At 45.1% G+C, this 18,140-nt stretch overlaps 1 protein-coding gene across 4 annotated transcripts in view; it reads right to left on the bottom strand.

Moving 5' to 3' along the window:
- Positions 1 to 18,140, bottom strand: part of hectd1 (HECT domain containing 1) — a 66,681-nt gene that overhangs the window by 36,064 nt on the left and 12,477 nt on the right. For all 4 annotated transcript variants that reach the window (XM_056295262.1, XM_056295263.1, XM_056295265.1 and 1 more), the window contains exons 6-21: positions 16,860 to 17,141; positions 15,540 to 15,810; positions 15,361 to 15,437; positions 12,747 to 12,845; positions 12,367 to 12,481; positions 11,899 to 12,070; positions 6,328 to 6,466; positions 6,053 to 6,223; positions 5,433 to 5,655; positions 4,585 to 4,848; positions 3,348 to 3,559; positions 3,014 to 3,160; positions 2,674 to 2,768; positions 2,139 to 2,244; positions 1,159 to 1,293; positions 506 to 645 (exon numbers count right to left, since the gene is read on the bottom strand). In XM_056295262.1, coding sequence (XP_056151237.1) covers positions 506 to 645; positions 1,159 to 1,293; positions 2,139 to 2,244; positions 2,674 to 2,768; positions 3,014 to 3,160; positions 3,348 to 3,559; positions 4,585 to 4,848; positions 5,433 to 5,655; positions 6,053 to 6,223; positions 6,328 to 6,466; positions 11,899 to 12,070; positions 12,367 to 12,481; positions 12,747 to 12,845; positions 15,361 to 15,437; positions 15,540 to 15,810; positions 16,860 to 17,141 — 2,648 coding nt within the window. The remainder of the gene's footprint in view (positions 1 to 505; positions 646 to 1,158; positions 1,294 to 2,138; positions 2,245 to 2,673; positions 2,769 to 3,013; positions 3,161 to 3,347; positions 3,560 to 4,584; positions 4,849 to 5,432; positions 5,656 to 6,052; positions 6,224 to 6,327; positions 6,467 to 11,898; positions 12,071 to 12,366; positions 12,482 to 12,746; positions 12,846 to 15,360; positions 15,438 to 15,539; positions 15,811 to 16,859; positions 17,142 to 18,140) is intronic.

The raw sequence follows: 18,140 nt of genomic DNA, 5'->3' as shown, positions 1-18,140 counted from the left end.
TACCTCTGACAATCTGTTGTGTGACCTCAACACTGCTGCCCACCAAACAAGTTCTAAAGAACATTTGTGCAGACGTACCCAGAAAAAATCATTTATAACTGTTAGTGCTGCTAAACAGCTACAATATCTACAAAGAACTTATTCCGGAGGGTGAATACTTCTGAATAAAAATTACTTTTTGCTTCATAAATGGGTTGATTGGGTTAGTGAAGGGAGAAAAATGTTTTGAAGCATTAAAAATTGGAGGTAAATTAGGAACAAAATGTGAAAAGGTTTGAGAGGGTGAATCCTTTCTGCAGGCTCATCTAGTGTGCTGCTTACTTTTCAGTTAAGCTAAACAACTGAAATCTGACCAGAAAAAACTTAAAGCAAAGATACTCAAGCTTTGAGTCCAGAGGTTTTACGTGACCGCCATGTGATATCAGTTCATACAAGGCCTTCTGAACACCAGAAACCTGATTTGCACCGATGAACCCCCTCCCTGAAGATGTAGCAGTGGTCTTACTTGGCATTCGTTCCAACCCAGTAGACAATGCCATTCTCATCAAAGTCATGCTGGTGTCTGAAGGTGAAAGTCTGCCCCTCCCTAAGCTTCCTCACGAAGATGAAGGACGAGCGTTCAAAGTCATACCACTGCTTCGCCACCTGGTGGAGGAAAGGAGCATCAGCAACAAGACTGAATGAAGGGGGCTGTGGTTGAGGGTTTCGTTTCGTTACAACTTACAAATGGCCTTCTGGTTTGATTTAGATAATTAGTCCAGCTGCTTTGTCTTTACTATTTGGGACAATGACGCTTTCAATCAAGTAAGTACAACTTTGTTCATAAAGCAATTTAACAATGTCTTTACATGAGAACAAGGTCAAAATCAAGAAGGAAAGAAACGGCAGCGTGAGTGTGAACATGTGTGTGCAGAGTTACACACATTTGCTCAGGTGAGGACAGAATGTACGCATGCATGTACTTTATGTATGTATGTATGTGTTAGTGTGTATGTACATTTAAATATATATATATATATATCTATATGTGTCAGTTTGAAGATGGACAGTTAGATTTTTTTGTTTGTAGCTGTTTTTCCAGATAATCTTGATGCTGCCATCTCACACCAAAGATCCTTAGCAATACATAGAGGATACGATTAATTAAAGGGAAATTACCATCTTCAGTAGATACTGCTCCAGAGACTCCACTGTCGCCAGAGGCTCCATCTTCAACATGCGACCCGTCCGATCAATCAGAGCAGTCTCCCCCGGGGCCCGCTCCAAACGGAACCGCAGCCGCCTCGTCAGAATCTGACGCACGCACACACACACATTCCAAGAGCAAGGTTGACAGATGTGAGGACACTGTGGGTGTGACCACCAGTAAGAGGTACATTTTCAAAGCTGTCCCTAAACAACATGCAATCAACACACACATACACACAAATACGCAGTAAGACACACACACAGGCTGCAAAAGACAAACAATTAACAAATAATAAACAATTAACAAATAAAAACACAGACACCTACACTGTGATACACACAAAGAGGCACTTGGACCACACAGAATTAGAGAGGGATGCACACAGAGCACGTACACACTAATACAGATATTGTGCAAAACAAACGTTTTGCTCTACGTTTTGGCCTCTCATCCACACGCAAACGGTGTTTTAGGGCACTGACATGGAGATTTTGTTAAAATGCCTTCTAGAGGGCAAACTTTTAAAAACAGCTTTCTGTGCATCCATGTGTACATGTAAAATGGAGCAATTGGGGAAATTATGTCACACCTCAGTTCATGCATGCCTATTGTTGCTTTGTATACTGAGCATGCACCAGAAAACACAATGACAAGGAGAAATATACCGGTTTGTTTATATTTGGTTAGCAGTGCTAGGTCCAATTACGACAGGTAATCTGCACACTTTTAAAGTACAAATTTAATGACTTGATTTTGGTGTATTGCTTTTATGTTTGTTTTTTTTATCTTGTGGGAAGCATCTTTGTGTACCTTGAAAAATGCTATACAATGTATGATTATTATTATTAATAATATACGTGTGGTCAAGGCCATCGAGAGCAGACAAACACACGCACAGCAAGAATGACAGAGACACACAAACAGAGACACACTGACTGACAGGCTGTACCTGCAGATTGTATGTGGATCCAGGAGTATCATAGAGATGCAGAGGTAGGCGTTCTATCGACTCCAGGACTGCTATCAGTTTACGAATTAAGGCCACAGCTGGTTGGCTACAACAAACACATACCAAACTGACACTTGGTTAAGATTTACTACAATAATTTCCAACAGGATATTCTTAATGGGACTATGGTTATGACAGTGATGTTTCTGAATATCAGGTATAGAACTAAAGTTCCCATAATCCCAATAAAAACTGTTTGAATGGCTCTTATGTCTTTTATACAACAATTACCTGCACATATTCTGTCTGAAAAGTCCTCTCAAAAGTAGTGGAAATACAGAAGAATAAAAACCCAGAAAGATCACTAACTAGCTTCCAGGTTAACACAGCAGTTGTCATCACAACTTGTAGCGACTGGCACTTAACATAATGATCAGATAATGTCTTTGACTAATCAGATTGCTTGGTTTAAACAGGTTGGGGTTAACTGTCTTGGTCAAGGATAAATAGGCAGGGCTAGAATGCATTTTTTTACCTTTCATTGTCCTCATTCTCGCTGAAAGCCGCCTTAAAGACATTGATCCTTTCCATTAAAGGCTTACAATCGTGTTTAAGGTCCATCTCCACACTCTGGACAAAACATAATGGCAGCCATGTTAGCACTATGCTTATTGTATATTATATCACAGATTGGATCCTCTGGATTTAAGAGGTGCAAAATGATTAACTTTAGGAAAATGTACATTCGATATAGTGGGCGATGAAATCTATACCTATCAGATCATTAATGAAGAGATTAGCCTCATAAATGAAGGAATAAACATGTTCATGTCAGATTTCAGGTTTGTCTAATTGTACGGCACCATTATACTTACATTGTTGAGGACAGTGAAGAGGGCCTGGACGAGGCCACTGCTGCACATCTCATATGGCGAGATGGTGCTCTCATCTTTAAGAACCACAATCAGGTTCTCTAGAGCTGTCTTCATTAAGTCTCTCCACGTGTTCTCTCCCTCAACACACTGACAAAATCAACACAATCCACGTCACCAGTTCTGTTAAATACAATCATCCAGGTTTATCTGCTCCTCAGCCATCTCTCTGAACTGTCTGCCTTAACAGTCTGTGGATATGTGTGTAGCTCCATTGTTAACTCTGCAACCTGTCTGTGTGTAGCTCCAGAGTCTGTGTGGTGTGAGTGTTTCTGACCTGTCTGTGTGTGTGGAGTTCCCAGGCAGACTCCAGCTGGGTGGCGATGTTCCTCAGGGTGACCACCACTCCTCTGGGCATGCTCTCCACTGCCTTGAAGTGGTCATCATAGAGTTCTCTGGCCATGCTCTTCACCTTCTGCTTAGTCTTCTCCAGCTTAGACTTCAGCTTCCTGCCTCTCTTCCCAGTCCAACCAGTCACAAACTCCGACCCTGACCACAAGGCAGAGTGATCAGAAAGGACTACTACTCTGTTTATTACTGACAGGGGGGTCTTTATCAACAAGGCTTGCAGCAGTAGGTGGTTTTCTCTGTGACACACGTACAGTACAAGGCCAACCGTGATCGAATCCACTAAACACTGTCAACACAAATATTCTGCTATTACAAAGCGAAAGGACATCTTATCACTCCAGTGCTGAGACAATCAGTGACCATGGTTAACAAAAACATGACTAACAAACTGATGCTAGAAAGCGGAGTCAGTTCATCTGAACACAACATTTAGTGGAAGAAACGTTTCGTCACTCTAAACGTTGTGTCCAGATGAACTGATCCAACTTTCTGGGATTTCCTTACCTGGATTATTGAGCATGCATCAAGATAACAAACTGATCACTAATTGCACCCCCCCCCCTTTTCTCCCCAGTTGTATCTGGCCAATTACCCTACTCTTCTGAACCATCCCGGTCTCTGCTCCACCCCTTCTGCCGATCCGAGGAGTGAGGAGTTTTGTCAGGGGGACGTAGTGCGTGGGAGGATCACTCTATTAACCCCAGTTCCCCCTCTCCCCTGAACAGGCGCCCCGACTGACCAGAGGAGGTGCTAGTGCAGCGACCAGGACACATACCCACATCCGGCTTCCCACCTGCAGACAGTCAATTGTGTTTGTAGGGATGCCCTACCAAGCCGGAGGTAACACGGGGATTCAAACCAACGGTTCCCCGTGTTGGAAGGCAACGGAATAGACCGCTAGGCGACTCAGACGCCCAATCCCAGTCTATTTCTATATTGTGAGGGTCATTATGAAACATGGAGGATTTGAAATTAACGGTAAAGAAACCGACACCTAGTGGCTAAAAGTGGCAAAATCTGGTGTGAAAATTGCACCTCTGTGAAAGTAATTTTTGTTTTCTGACAGCTGACTGATGAGCCCTCATCTAGAACTGACCTTTTTTTACACCAATCAACTATAAAACTATTAATCCAGTAAATAAATCCTTCCAGTCCACACTCACCCAATGAGGTCTCTGCAGTGAATGAGTGCTTGGTGCCTCTGTTGGACTCGAAGACGAACCCCGGCAGGTCTTCCTTCAAGATGGTGGCCTGCTGGCCATCTGAGTTGTGGATGGCAATCTCTCCCTCCTTCAGGCAGGTCAGGGACCAGTTCCCCACTGTCAGCTTGGTGGGACCTAAGCAGGACAGGATGGGCTGACTGGCGGTCACTGGCTTCACCTGACTCCTGGCCCTCTGAAGCTTCTCCAAAAACTCACTGCGAGACTCTGCAGGGGGAAGGGAGGAAGAAAAGTTAGAGTTTTTTTTTGGGGGGGGGGGGGTTCCCCAATTGTATCCGGCCAATTACCCCACTCTTCCAAGCCTTCCCGATCTCTGCTCCACCCCCTCTGCCGATCCGGGGAGGGTTGCAGACTACCACGCCTCCTCTGATACATGTGGAGTCACCAGCCGCTTCTTTTCACCTGACAGTGAGGAATTTCGCCACGGGGATGTAGCGCGTGGGAGGATCACGCTATTTCCCCCAGTTCCCCCTCCCCCCTGAACAGGCGCCCCGACGGACCAGAGGAGGTGCAGCGACCAGGACATATACCCACATCCGGCTTCCCACCCGCAGACACAGCCAATTGTGTCTGTGGGGATGCCCAACCAAGCCGGAGGTAACACGGGGATTCGAACCGACGGTCCCCGTGTTGGTAGGCAACGGAATAGACCGCCACATCCCCCGGACGCCCTTAAGCGAGAGTATTTTTTAATATATTAATCTTTGTGTTTATGTGTTTTTGATTTGTACATTTGTCTAATGTATGCATTTACTTGTGTGTGCATGCATGTGTATGTGCCCCCTGTGTACCAGAGCTGTCAGAGCCTCCTTCTGGACTGCCACTGGAGTACATGGTGGCCAGCTTTCCATCCAGGATAAAGCGAAACCATCCGTTGGATCCATTGGACAGTTCCAGAGCGGCAGCATCAGACCAGATGTACAGACAGTCCCTCCCCCGGATAATGGACCAGTCTCTCCAGTGGTATGGCTTCCCTTGCTGGATCTCTCTTGCATCCTCCTGCACCTCCTCCTCCTGAGAGGGGGACGGGGGGTTAGAGGGAGAAGACGTGATAAGCGTGGAGAGAGATTGGTCTTTCTTAACAGGAGGGAGTGGTCTATAATATGATATGAACTGAGGGTCATGCATAGTTTTTTTAACTCTAAAATTGAAGGGAACATTGTTTTAATCTGGCTCAAATTAGAATTATACATAAAAACAGCCACAAAATCATGAAGTCCACTTTATCAAACTCAATTTAAACAAGAAGCTGACATATGGAGGTGATTGTTGGACAAGACGGGCTCTGATCGAAAAAAATCCAGAGATTTACTGAGTATTTACTAAGAGTTTATCAACTATTTCAGGAGTTTGGTGTGAACAGACTCAACACATACACAATGTGTACACATAATTCTCTCTCTGAGTGTACCTTTTCTGGCTTGGCTTCATCATCGTGCTCGTCATCAGAGGCAGGACCAGCCAGTGTGGAAACTTTGTTGATGACTCCCAGTCTGGCCAACTGGTCCAGAAAGACATCCCCACCTTTATCCACCAAGTCCCTGATGATCTGCAGTGCCAATAGGTGGCCATCATCGTCATCCTGCCAGAGAGAGAGAGAAAAGGATTAAAAGATGACAAACTGAAATCTCATATCGCATCTGCACACCATCTCTGGGATTGTGTTAATTTTGTGTGTGTGTCTACCTCCTGGTCCAGTACAGTAGCAGTGATCTCAACCAGAACGGTGGGCAGGTTGTGTGCGGTCTCAGCATCACACACTTCCTTGAGCAGCAGTTCACTGCTGTAGTGAACCATCTTCCGGATGAGAGCTAGACTGGCTTTCCTAAAGTAAAAACACGGACATGAAAAATAGTCAACTAATCTTATCATACTAAATTTCTAAGTCTTTAAATCGAGACAAAAAAAAAAAAACATCCGCGAGGAACAGTGTTCAATTGATTACTCCAACGGCATTCTCACAAACAAGGCTCAGCCTAGGAACTCCACATCATGGCTGTGTGTGAGCCCAATGCTCTTCACACACGACTGCACCCCCCATTACACCTCCAGCGCCATAATTACATCTGCGGACAACACCACAATAGTTGGGCTGATTTCAGACAATGCGGAGATGGCCTACAGGCTTGAAGTGGAATATCTGGCTGAGTGGTGTAAGAACAACAACCTGGTCCTTAACACCTGAAAGATGAAGGAGATGGTCACTGACTTCAGAAAAACAAAGGAGAGTCCACCTCCCCCTCCACATACAGTGCATCCGGAAAGTATTCACACCCCTTCACTTTCCCCACATTTTGTTATGTTACAGCCTTATTCTAAAATGGATTAAATTCCTTTTTTTCCTCATCAATCTACACACAATACCCCATATTGACAAAGTGAAAAAGGTTTTGTAGAAATTTTTGCAAATTTACTAAAAATAAAAAACTGAAATATTGCATGTACATAAGTATTCACACCCATTGCTATGACACTCAAAATTGAGCTCAGGTTCATCCTGTTTCCTCTGATCATCCTTGAGATGTTTCTACATCTTGATCGGAGTCCACCTGTAGTAAATTCAATTGATCGGACATGATTTGGAAATGCACACACCTGTCTATATAAGGTCACACTGTTGACAGTGCATGTCAGAGCAGAAACCAAGCCATGAAGTCAAAGGAATTGTCTGTGGACCTCCGAGACAGGATTGTATCGAGGCACAGATCTGGGGAAGGGTACAAAAAAATGTCTACAGCTTTGAAGGTCCCGAAGAGCACAGTGGTCTCCATCATTCGTAAATGGAAGAAGTTTGGATCCACCAGGACTCTTCCTAGAGCTGGCCGCCCAGCCAAACTGAGCAATCGGGGGAGAAGGGCCTTGGTCAGGGAGGTGACCAAAAACCCGATGCTCACTCTGACAGAGCTCCAGCGTTCCTCTGTGGAGATGGTAGAACCTTCCAGAAGGACAACCATCTCTGCAGCACTCCACCAATCAGGCCTTTATGGTAGAGTGGCCAGACGGAAGCCTCTGCTCAGTAAAAGGCACATGACAGCCTGCTTGGAGTTTGCCAGAAAGCACCTAAAGGACTCTCAGACCATGAGAAACAAGATTCTCTGGTCTGATGAAACCAAGATTGAACTCCTTGGCTTGAATGCCAAACGTCACGTCTGGAGGAAACCAGGCACCTCTCATCACCTTGCTAATACCATCCCTACAGTGAAGCATGGTGGTGGCAGCATCATGCTGTGGGGATGTTTTTCAGCGGCAGGAACTGGGAGACTAGTCAGGCTCGAGGGAAAGATGAATGGAGCAAAGTACAGAGAGATCCTTGATGAAAACCTGCTCCAGAGCGCTCAGGACCTCAGACTGGGGCGAAGGTTTACCTTTCAACACGACAACGACCCTAAGCACACAGCCAAGACAACGAAGGAGTGGCTTTGGGACAAGTCTGTGAATGTCCTTGAGTGGCCCAGCTGGAGCCCAGACTTGAACCCCATTGAACATCTCTGGAAAGACCTGAAAATAGCTGTGCAGCGACGCTCCCCATCTAACCTTACACAGCTCGAGAGGATCTGCAGAGAAGAATGGGAGAAATACCCCAAATATAGGTGTGCCAAGCTTGTAGCTTCGTACCCAAGAAGACTTGGGGCTGTAATCGCTGCCAAGGGTGCCTCAATCAAGTACTGAGTAAAGGGTGTGAATACTTATGTACATGCAATATTTCATTTTTTTATTTTTAATAAATTTGCAAACATTTCTACAAAACCTTTTTCGCTTTGTCATTATGGGGTATTGTGTGTAGATTGATGAGAAAAAAAAGGAATTTAATCCATTTTGGAATAAGGCTGTAACATAACAAAATGTGGGGAAAGTGAAGGGTGTGAATACTTTCCGGATGCACTGTACATGGAGAAGCAGTGGAAAGTGCAGAAAACCTAAAGTTCCTTGGAATCACTGTGTCAAAACAGCTGACATGGACCTACAACACTTCAACCCTGATCAAAAAGGCCCAACAAACACTCCTCTTCCTCAGGAAGTTGAAACAGGCCCAGCTCCCACAGAAACTGCTGCGTAATTTCTACAGGAACAGCACTGAGAGCATCCTGACTAGCTGTGTCCCTGGATGGTAGATATGCCAGCTGCACAAGTGCTGAGCGAAAGGACCTGTATCATGTGGTGAAGGTGGCCCTCCCGAAACTGGACACCATCTATGCTAGTCGACTGAGAAAGAAAGCGAGCAGCATCAGGGACACCACACATCCCAACCAGTCCCCGTTTGAACCGCTGCCATCTGGCAAATGTTTCAGTATGATAAGATTCTGCACCAGCAGACTGAGGAACAGCTTCTTTCCCAGAGCTGTGTCCTCCATTCAACCCTTCCCTGCCCCAAGTAGAACAGAATACAGGTACTGTGAGCGCACACACACACACACACACACACACACACACACACACACACACCCAGGACACAGTCTGTTTGAACTCCTACCCTCTGGCAAGTGCAACAGAGTGATGGGCACCAAAACCACCTACCTCTTTTTAAAGCATATGTGCAATACAAATGTTTGTGCATTACAAATGCACAATTCTAACTACACATACAGCTACTATATATTGGTTACAAATTATTGCTGTTATTGTTGTGGTTGTAACATAGGTATATAATATAGTATGTAGTTGAGTGGTAGATGGTTGGTGATATCATGTATACTTTTGGTATATAAAATAATATAGTGTAATACAATGTGAGGGCGGCGCGGTGGCACAGTGGTTAGCGTGGTCGCCTCACAGCAAGAAGGACCTGGGGTCGAGCCCCGGGGTAGTCCAACCTTGAGGGTTGTCCCGGGTCATCCTCTGTGTAGAGTTTGCATATTCTCCCTGTGTCTACGTGGGTTTCCTCTGGGTGCTCCGGTTTCCTCCCACAGTCCAAAGACACGTAGGTCAGGTGAATCGGCAGTACTAAATTGTCCCTAGGTGTGAATGTATTATGTGTGTTGGCACTATGATGGCCTGGCGGCCTGTCCAGGGCGTCTCCTGCCTGCCGCCCAATGACTGCTGGGATAGGCTCCAGCATCCCCGTGACCCTGAGCAGGATAAGAGGTTTGGATAATGGATAGATGGAATATAGTGTGAGTATATAGTATTGTATATGGGCATGATGGATTGCGGAGTTGTGGTATTGGTATATGGTATAGTTAAGGCTGGGTGTTTGTAACGGAAGTCGCGGGTGTCACGGATTCCGTGATTCTCGCCATTTTTTTCCCCATGTCCGCGATTTCCCCAGTTTTTAGTGCTTTCCGTGATTTTTCTACAGTTTTGAATGGTAGCCTAACTGTCAATCTTAACGTAGCCTACAGTGTGGTCTGTATAGGCACTAAGCATTTTAACCATCACTTCTGAACCGCATATAGCCTAGCATTGTACATTTTGACCTACACTCCGACCCATAGATTGTCCCAATTAGCGGAAGTTTACAGTGTAATGTTACGTTCCCATGGTTACGTTAGAAGTGCGAATGAACCGGTCCGCGGTGGTGTAGCGGTCTAAGCATCGGCTCTGTGTCGATGCAGTTGCCCACTGGGGACTGGGGTTCGCGCCCCGGTCTCGTCAGATCCGACTATGGCCGGACTCGACGAAGCAGCGATCATTGGCAACGCTGTCTTCGGGAGGGGGGCGGAGTCGGCTTGTGTTCGTCACGTGAATACGTCTCTGTGTGTGTCGGAAAAACAGTGGTTCGGCTTGGAGTCGCCTTGTCACGAAAGTGGCGAGGCGGTCTCCTTCGAGACTGCCGGCCGGAGAGATGCAGTTGGCGAACGCATACAGTGCGAGGGTGGGAGTTTGAATTAAAATAGGGATCGATTGGCCACTAAATTGGGAGAAAAAAGGGAAAAATCAGAAATAAATTTATATTAAAAAAAAAAGAAGTGCGAATGAACGAACAGTTAACGTTAGTCACGGTCCGATCATAAACTTCAAAATGAGTAAAACTGCAAAGACCTCCGCTAAAGCACGATTCCTACAATACCCAGAACAAACTGTTCATGTCAGTGGTGGTTTGTTATTTTGCTCAGTGTGTAACATCCCGGTGGACTACACTCGAAAAGCAAGTTGCGACAAGCATTTGCAGACAAACGTCCATGAAAAGAAAACCGCAGATCGGGCCATTGAAACCGAGAAGAGCCGAAAACTGTGTCAGAGCTGTTTCAAGCTAAAACAACCGCACAATTGCATAGACAGAGGGAGGTAATTAAACTTACAGAAGATTTCACTTCAGCCAACATCCCCTTACACACACTGGACAATGTTGGCCTGAAGTCCTGTCTGGAACACAATCTCCGCGACATCGGAGTAATTCCAAGTGCCTGTCAACTCCGACGCACCTACCTGCCTAGCATGTTCGTAAAACACATGAACGAGATCAAAGACAAACTCAAAGTTTGTGACGGAATTAGCATTGTTGCTGACGAGCCTTTTTATTCAAGCACTTGTTACTGTTACTACAGTTGCGCATGTTATTTCAATAATTTACCACTACTGTGCATGAGATCTCTTGGTTAATTGAATACATTCAAGCTATTTAAAACACTCCGTGACTTCTGCCTCTTTCTTTTCAGTTTTCCGTGATTGTCTACAACTTTGCCGTGATTGCTCCGTGGCTTTAGTCAATATTTTCCGTGACAAACACCCAGCCTTAGGTATAGTGTATGGGCAATGTAGTATACAAGCAATAACGGTATAATATATGGGCATAGGCTGTTGATTATTCAACCATAACAAAAGTCTGTATAGTAGTGACATATCATTTGTGCACACATGCTTGCCTCCAACGTCCTGTGTGTTGTTCCATTTATTCCTTCTGTTTTTTTTTTCTTTTCGTTTTTTGTGTGAGTGATGTATGTAAGTGCTGGAAGCTGCTGTGAGCCGGAGTCAAATTCCTCATGTGCATAGCCACACTTGGCCAATAAAGTTGACTTTGATGACTCTGATTTAAAATTTCTGACCAGCTCGGACAACCTCTCCTTAAAGATTTCCGCCATTTTTTAAATGTCTTCGTCACGTCTTGCTGGTCTCACTTGAACTATTGGATACACTGCCCCCAAAAATTCCGGTGATGCTGCTCTGTTTCGTCCGTATCCGTAAGCTTTCAGAAAACGTGCACAAATACAGATGAAATGAACACTAAGTATATATCCATATAAGTTTTTAACGTTGAGCATAAATGAGGCGTTGAAGGGCTGTGTTGTAGTTTAACCGCGTTGTAAAGGGATAGTGTACCTGATAGAAGGCAGCATGGTTTGCTGGAAAGTTTGTGCAAAAACAGGCAGCAGTCTCTTCAAGTAGATGGGGGCCATCTCTGGGTCTCCTTTAGGCTCACTACCCTCCTCTTCCTCCTTCACATCCTTTTTCTTCTTATCATCCCCCTTATTCACAGGACACATCCAGTCTCCTGCAACGCAAAGTCACACATAAAAACCCATTCGCACACGCACACACACACACACAGGCAAACAGATTTATTTCAGACAAATATGCGTCATATTCACACAGTCCCACACATTTACACCCACAGGCTGCCCAGTACAACCCAGTAGTATTACCAACAGTAGTGGTAGCAATAGTAGTTAGCATCTGTAGTTATAACAGTTACAGTAACAGTAGAAGTCAGACAACTACCTCTCTGTGCCCTCTCGATGGCAGTAGAAAAAGTAGTATTAGTATAGCAGTAGTACAATATGTACTAACCAGGAGACTGAAGGATGGCCACCACCTCACTGTGCCCTCTTTCCCTGGCCTTGTCTAGGGGAGTCTTTCCGTCCTCGTCCCTCAGGTCAGGGTTGGCTCCATGACGCAACAAAGTCTACTCACACAAACAAACAGGAGTTTATCAGGGATTAATCTTTCACCTCCTACAGAGAGAGGAGACACTTTGGAACAACATCATTGCTAAATGTGAAAGTTGAGGGAGGGAGAAAAAGAAAAGGAAAGAATCTGACATCCATTAATAAATTCAATGGTTTTTAGTTTGAGGCTGGAAGATTCTGGTAGGCTTCCTAGTGTGATTACAGACCAACCCTGTATCAGGAACAAAAGTTGTGTGTGTGTGCGCGTGTGAGTGTGTTTACCTTGGCTACTTGTGGGCGTCCAAAGCAAGCAGCGTAGTGAAGAGAGGATGACCTTTGACCTCGGTTAACATCCGCCCCTCTCTCACACAGAAACTCCACCTGATACACACACATACACAAAAAGACACCGGTACATACACACACAAGGTAAGACAGTAAAGCGCGGCAGACACTGTATGATCCACGTCATCTTGTATGTTGCGTTAACTCGCGCTACACGTTTAAATCAGCCGTTCCTCATGGCCAAAGCCTACAATGTCTACGCTCACACTGTACAGCTCGACCGACATAACACGACGTGGGGGCTCACACTGAACATGGAAAACTCAGAACAGTTTTGTCCACTGACAATTCCAAGTTTTATTCAAAAAATATAGCTGTATCCCCCGAAGTTATTTTACATGTTAAGACACGTTTGCGAAGAAGGCTAGAAGGAAGGCACAGGCTGCAGTCGGATTTAACCACCATGGCAAAAACCCTATTTACGTGAGTGCAGGGCTCCAGACTAATTTTTCCCCAATGGTAGCACTGGTACTACCAACTTGCACCAGCACATGATTTGGTCATACCCCCCTTTTTTTTTTGTACAGCATGGTATTAATCAATGCCAATGAATAGTTGTCTTCATTTGCGTACCCTAGTTTTACATTGATGAAAAAAATGACCGTGACTAGAGACTTGACATTTGCAAAATGTTTTAATCTGAACATCCATCCATCCATCCATTATCCAAACCACTTATCCTGCTCTCAGGGTCGCGGGGATGCTGCAGCCTATCCCAGCAGTCATTGGGCGGCAGGTGGGGAGACATCCTGAATATTAAGTTTGAATTTGGTATCATCAAGATTGAAATTCTGTGAATGGGAGTTACTCTTTCGCTATGTTATAGGCACAGTCGAACTTGAGGACCATTTCATTCACCTCAGTTGGCAATTACTTTCATCTAACTGCTGGAAAGCAGTCGGGAGGGGCTCGGCGTCTCAGTTCATGGATCGGTCCATTAAGGTTTTGTGTTTCTTATTGTTGTTGTGCAACTTCAAAGTTTCAAACTTAACCTGTGTTGACCTGGTAACAAGTTTAGAGTTGTCTGCAGCAGACGGGCCAACTCGCCTACAATACACACAAAGCGTAGCCTTCCCCTCGCCCCACAACCACGGGTACTGCGTTAGCCATTGTGGTTTAATGTAGTACTTCTTTTTCTTCACTGGCTCAGTTGGTCTCTCCCTGCCTGCACTTTCATCATCAGTGCTGTCTCGAGTCGGAACCTCTCATTGGTTATCCAAAGGAGTTGAATCAAGTACAACTGGACTTGGTATATATCTGTGAAGACGTTTCGCCTCTCATCCAGGAGGCTTCCTCAGTTCGTGCCTTTCTGACTAGACCAAGTTAGTCTGACTGGCTGGTGATGAGACTCAGAATTTATCCTCTAGGAGTCGTTGTCAGAGCTATTGATATGCGTGGCTCTTTGTGATCCGATGTTTACCAACGCCCGTCGCTAACAGAGCCATAGATATGAGTGGCTCTTTTGTGTACCGATGTTTGGCCGCGCCCGTCGTTATCGGAGCTCATCAGATCACAAAGAGCCACGCATATCAATAGCTCTGACAACGACTCCTAGAGGATAAATTCTGAGTTTCCTCACCAGCCAGTCAGACTAGCTTGGTCTAGTCAGAAAGTCACGAACTGAGGAAGCCTCTTGGATGAGAGGCGAAACGTCTTCACGGATATATACCAAGTCCAGTTGCACTTGATTCAACACCTTTGGATAACCATGACCTGGATGAATGAGAACATTCACAGACAACCTCTCGTTGGCTCTCCTTCACCACCACCCTCCTTCTCTCTCTCTCCTCCTTTTGCTTTTTAGAATAATCAGCTATAAACCACTTCATTTTCAGAACACGATGACAGCTAAATGGATTGTTGTGAAATTTGGTGATTTGCCAGTGTAATTCATGCATTATGCGACCAGGTGACATTTTAACTTGCACGATCACAGAAAATGGTTGCATAGGTGACCATTTTCATCACAGTCTGGAGCCCTGTCATGTGATAGGCTACTGTTGCCAGAACTCAATTCCCTCTGGTCTCAACACATTCAGTCCACTGTACGCACGCTTTCATCTGTGCCATGTTATTGTTGGCTCGCGCAGGCACACTCTGGTAGGTTCATACTGAATTGTGGGAAATCGGGTTGCAACACCACTCAAACTACAGGAGAGCTGACCAAAATTTCCGACATGACAGAAATCTATTTGATCGTCTGACAGCCAGATCGTTGATTGTTTGGGCAAATAATCGGCCGTTGTGACCCCCCCCCCCAAACTACACATCAAATGACAGCAAATGAGGCAGAAATTCACCCAGAGTCTAAAATGAGTCGGCGACGGCCAAATCAGGGTTCAAATCGGGCTTAAATTGTACAGTGTCTGCCCAGCTCAAGACTGATTTAGTCAGACTGAAACCTAAGCAGAGAAAATACTTAGATCAGATTATAAAGACAACCAACAGACAGAAAATACTGGACCATTTCACTTCAATACAGACAAGTTGAATTATTGGATTCAGCTGAAGGACTAGACTTGTTTTTTTCTGTCTGTGTGTATGTATTTACCATTTCCTGTGTGCCAAAAGCAGAAGCCCAGTTAAGCAGCGTCTGTCCAACATCATCCATGAAATTCACTTCAAAAGCTGTGAGAGGAAGCAAACACGGTCAGTTCAGATGTTTTCCTAAATATCATCCACAAATGTGTGGACTGCTCGGCCACCTTTGTGTATCACATGACATCCTACCTCCTGTGTCTATGGCATCTATCAGTGCATCAGTGTCTTTGCTGCGAATACAGTCGATGAGCTGTCGGTGGGATCTCTCTCCGGAACTGTCCAGGCGTCTGAGGCCAGGGATCCGGCCTGTGGAACCGGCTGTGGACTTGGGCAGAGCCTTACGGCCTTCAAACAACAGAACCAGAAGCAAGTCCACAAGCCGCATGGTGTCCAGGACACAGCGCTCATCTCCCCCCAGGGCAGACTCCATTGAGTCAGGCAGGGCAGAGCGAAGCAGATCCTGGAGGAGGAGAGGAGGCAGAGAAAAGGAGAGGAGAGAGAAGTATGGGAGAAGGGAGAGAGCAGGAGAAAGGAGATGCAATTATAGCAGGAAGGAGGGAGAAGCAAAAGAGTTGGGTGAGGCTGATATATTTTCATCCTTTCATCCCATTATTGCCTGATATTACAACGGTCAACTCGTTACACCCCATTTCCATCTTCAGTCTGTCTAACTGACTTCCGTAGGGGAGGGGGATTTGATTTTCCCTAACCAATCACTAGAAACTAAGATATCTGCCTGACGCTGACATTTTAAGTTGATACTGATGCGTAACCATGCCAACATACTGGTTTTGCTGGGGTTTTAATAGTGGAGTGGAGCTAAGTAACAACAAACTACGATGTCGGGCGTAATTGAGAAGACATGCCATCTATGTAAAACAGCTTGACAACAGCATTAGTCCTGCCCATGGTGCTGGCTGGCTAATGGTTAGTCCCCCCCGTGATGCTCACTGGATAATCACTTTTTCAACAAAGAAACCGCTGTTTCATGTCACGATGCCAGACCAGAATAAGTCAACTCCTCAGAGTGGGCAAATTCAAAGGTCTGGACCCAGGCAAATCCCACGAACCCTTCACCACACTAAACAAAAAGAGAATCTCAGAACCCTCTTGGTCCTGTTTGCATTACAGGGTGTTCCACCACCTGTTCACAGTAATGATACATGTAAAATAACTGGTATTTTATAGTAAACATGAAACCAGATCAAGGTTATTCATCCCTGAAGGAAAACTGAACTTTCTTTGAAGAAATTAATCGACTGATAGATGAAGAAAAGAGATTCACAAATGTTTAGTACATTTAGCTCAACAGAGGTCATGTTACATTCTCTTGACAGTCTTACAAATAACGAATGAGTTAATTAATCTATGTGGATGTAAAACAGCTGAACAATATGTTGGCAGCTGCTTGTGACGACATAGAGGTGATTCAGTATTAACGTTCAGTTTAGTGACATCATTTATCCATCAGTAGATCAGAGTTGTGAAGGTGAGGTGAGGAGGCCTTACATGCGTGACCAGCGGGGACCCCCTGCAGAGCGTGGACAGCAGGCTGACGATCGTTGACACCTGGTTAGAGAGTTTGGAGTCGGCCGCTGAGGGTGCAGCACCCGTGGAGGTGCGGCCGGGCTTACAAGAGGAGGAGGAGCCTGTGACCGTGCCACCGGCAGCTGCCATGCGGGACAACAGCTCCTCCGTCAGGCCGTGTTTGGCCAAGGGGGCAGGGTCCACACCACGGCGGGTGAATCGGTCGGCCAATGAGGCGAAGCAGCGCAGAGCACCATCTGAAACCTGGAGGAACCGGATTGGTAATTAGGTCAGACAAGAACAGTCAACCAATTATGAAGAGTGGTTGGTTTAAAGACGCATTGACTGACAGACGACCAAGCTGGAAGAGAACCATCAGCCACATGCTGGTCAGTTAGTGTCCTCTACCAGCTAACCAAACATTAAGAGGTCCTACTCGATTCTGAAAAACAAATAACGGCATCAAATATTGAAAATGAGGCATCCCTATCCCCATATGAGATGCATGAAAAACTGGGATGGTCATTCATTTATTTGCAATCCATTTTATATTCAATTGGATTTCAATCTTGTTGTGGTAACCCCACTTCTCAGCAACGCCTAAACAACACCCTCAGATTTTCACTTGGTCTAAAGTCATCTCACCACACAGACAAACCATCACATCATTTCCACTCTTCACTCCATCTACTAACCTGTGTCCACTGCAATGTAAATGTACTGTAAGAACACCGAAATATCGAGACCATACTTGTAAACATGTAATAAACTGAGTTTTATGCTGTATGTCTGTCCTTAGGTTCATACATAACTGGCTGAAATAAGGCCCACAAGAAGACCAACTCAAAGCCCTCCGGCAGGGTGATGAACAGAAGGGATGAGTAGAAATGAGACGGGGCAGTACATAAATATCTTAGTCAGGGATGCAAATTCATCAGAGGTGAAAAAGCTGACAAACATATGAACCCCCAATAGGGTCCGGTGGCAAGATAGTGATGAAATGTCCGCACAAAAATTCTGACCAATGAGGGAACAGTTTGCTCACACCATGGCCTTTGTTAAACAATTTTGGTCCTACATCCACATTGTGATGGCTAGTGTTCGCTAAATCAAAACAACTCAAACTTATCAGGCTAATTAACTTAATAAACTAGGCTAATTAACAGTCCTAAACCTGACATATCGTCATACTAGCCAAGAAAAGGTTATAACGCTACTCTAACAGACCCGTGCCTTAAGGCATGCGGGGGTTTTTTAGGGAGT

This window comes from Lampris incognitus, chromosome 16 (assembly GCF_029633865.1).
Source record: "Lampris incognitus isolate fLamInc1 chromosome 16, fLamInc1.hap2, whole genome shotgun sequence".
In the NCBI taxonomy this organism is placed as follows: Eukaryota; Metazoa; Chordata; class Actinopteri; order Lampriformes; family Lampridae; genus Lampris; species Lampris incognitus.
The sequence above is the reverse complement of the archived record's forward strand: the minus strand, read 5'-3'. Positions and strand labels throughout refer to the sequence as shown.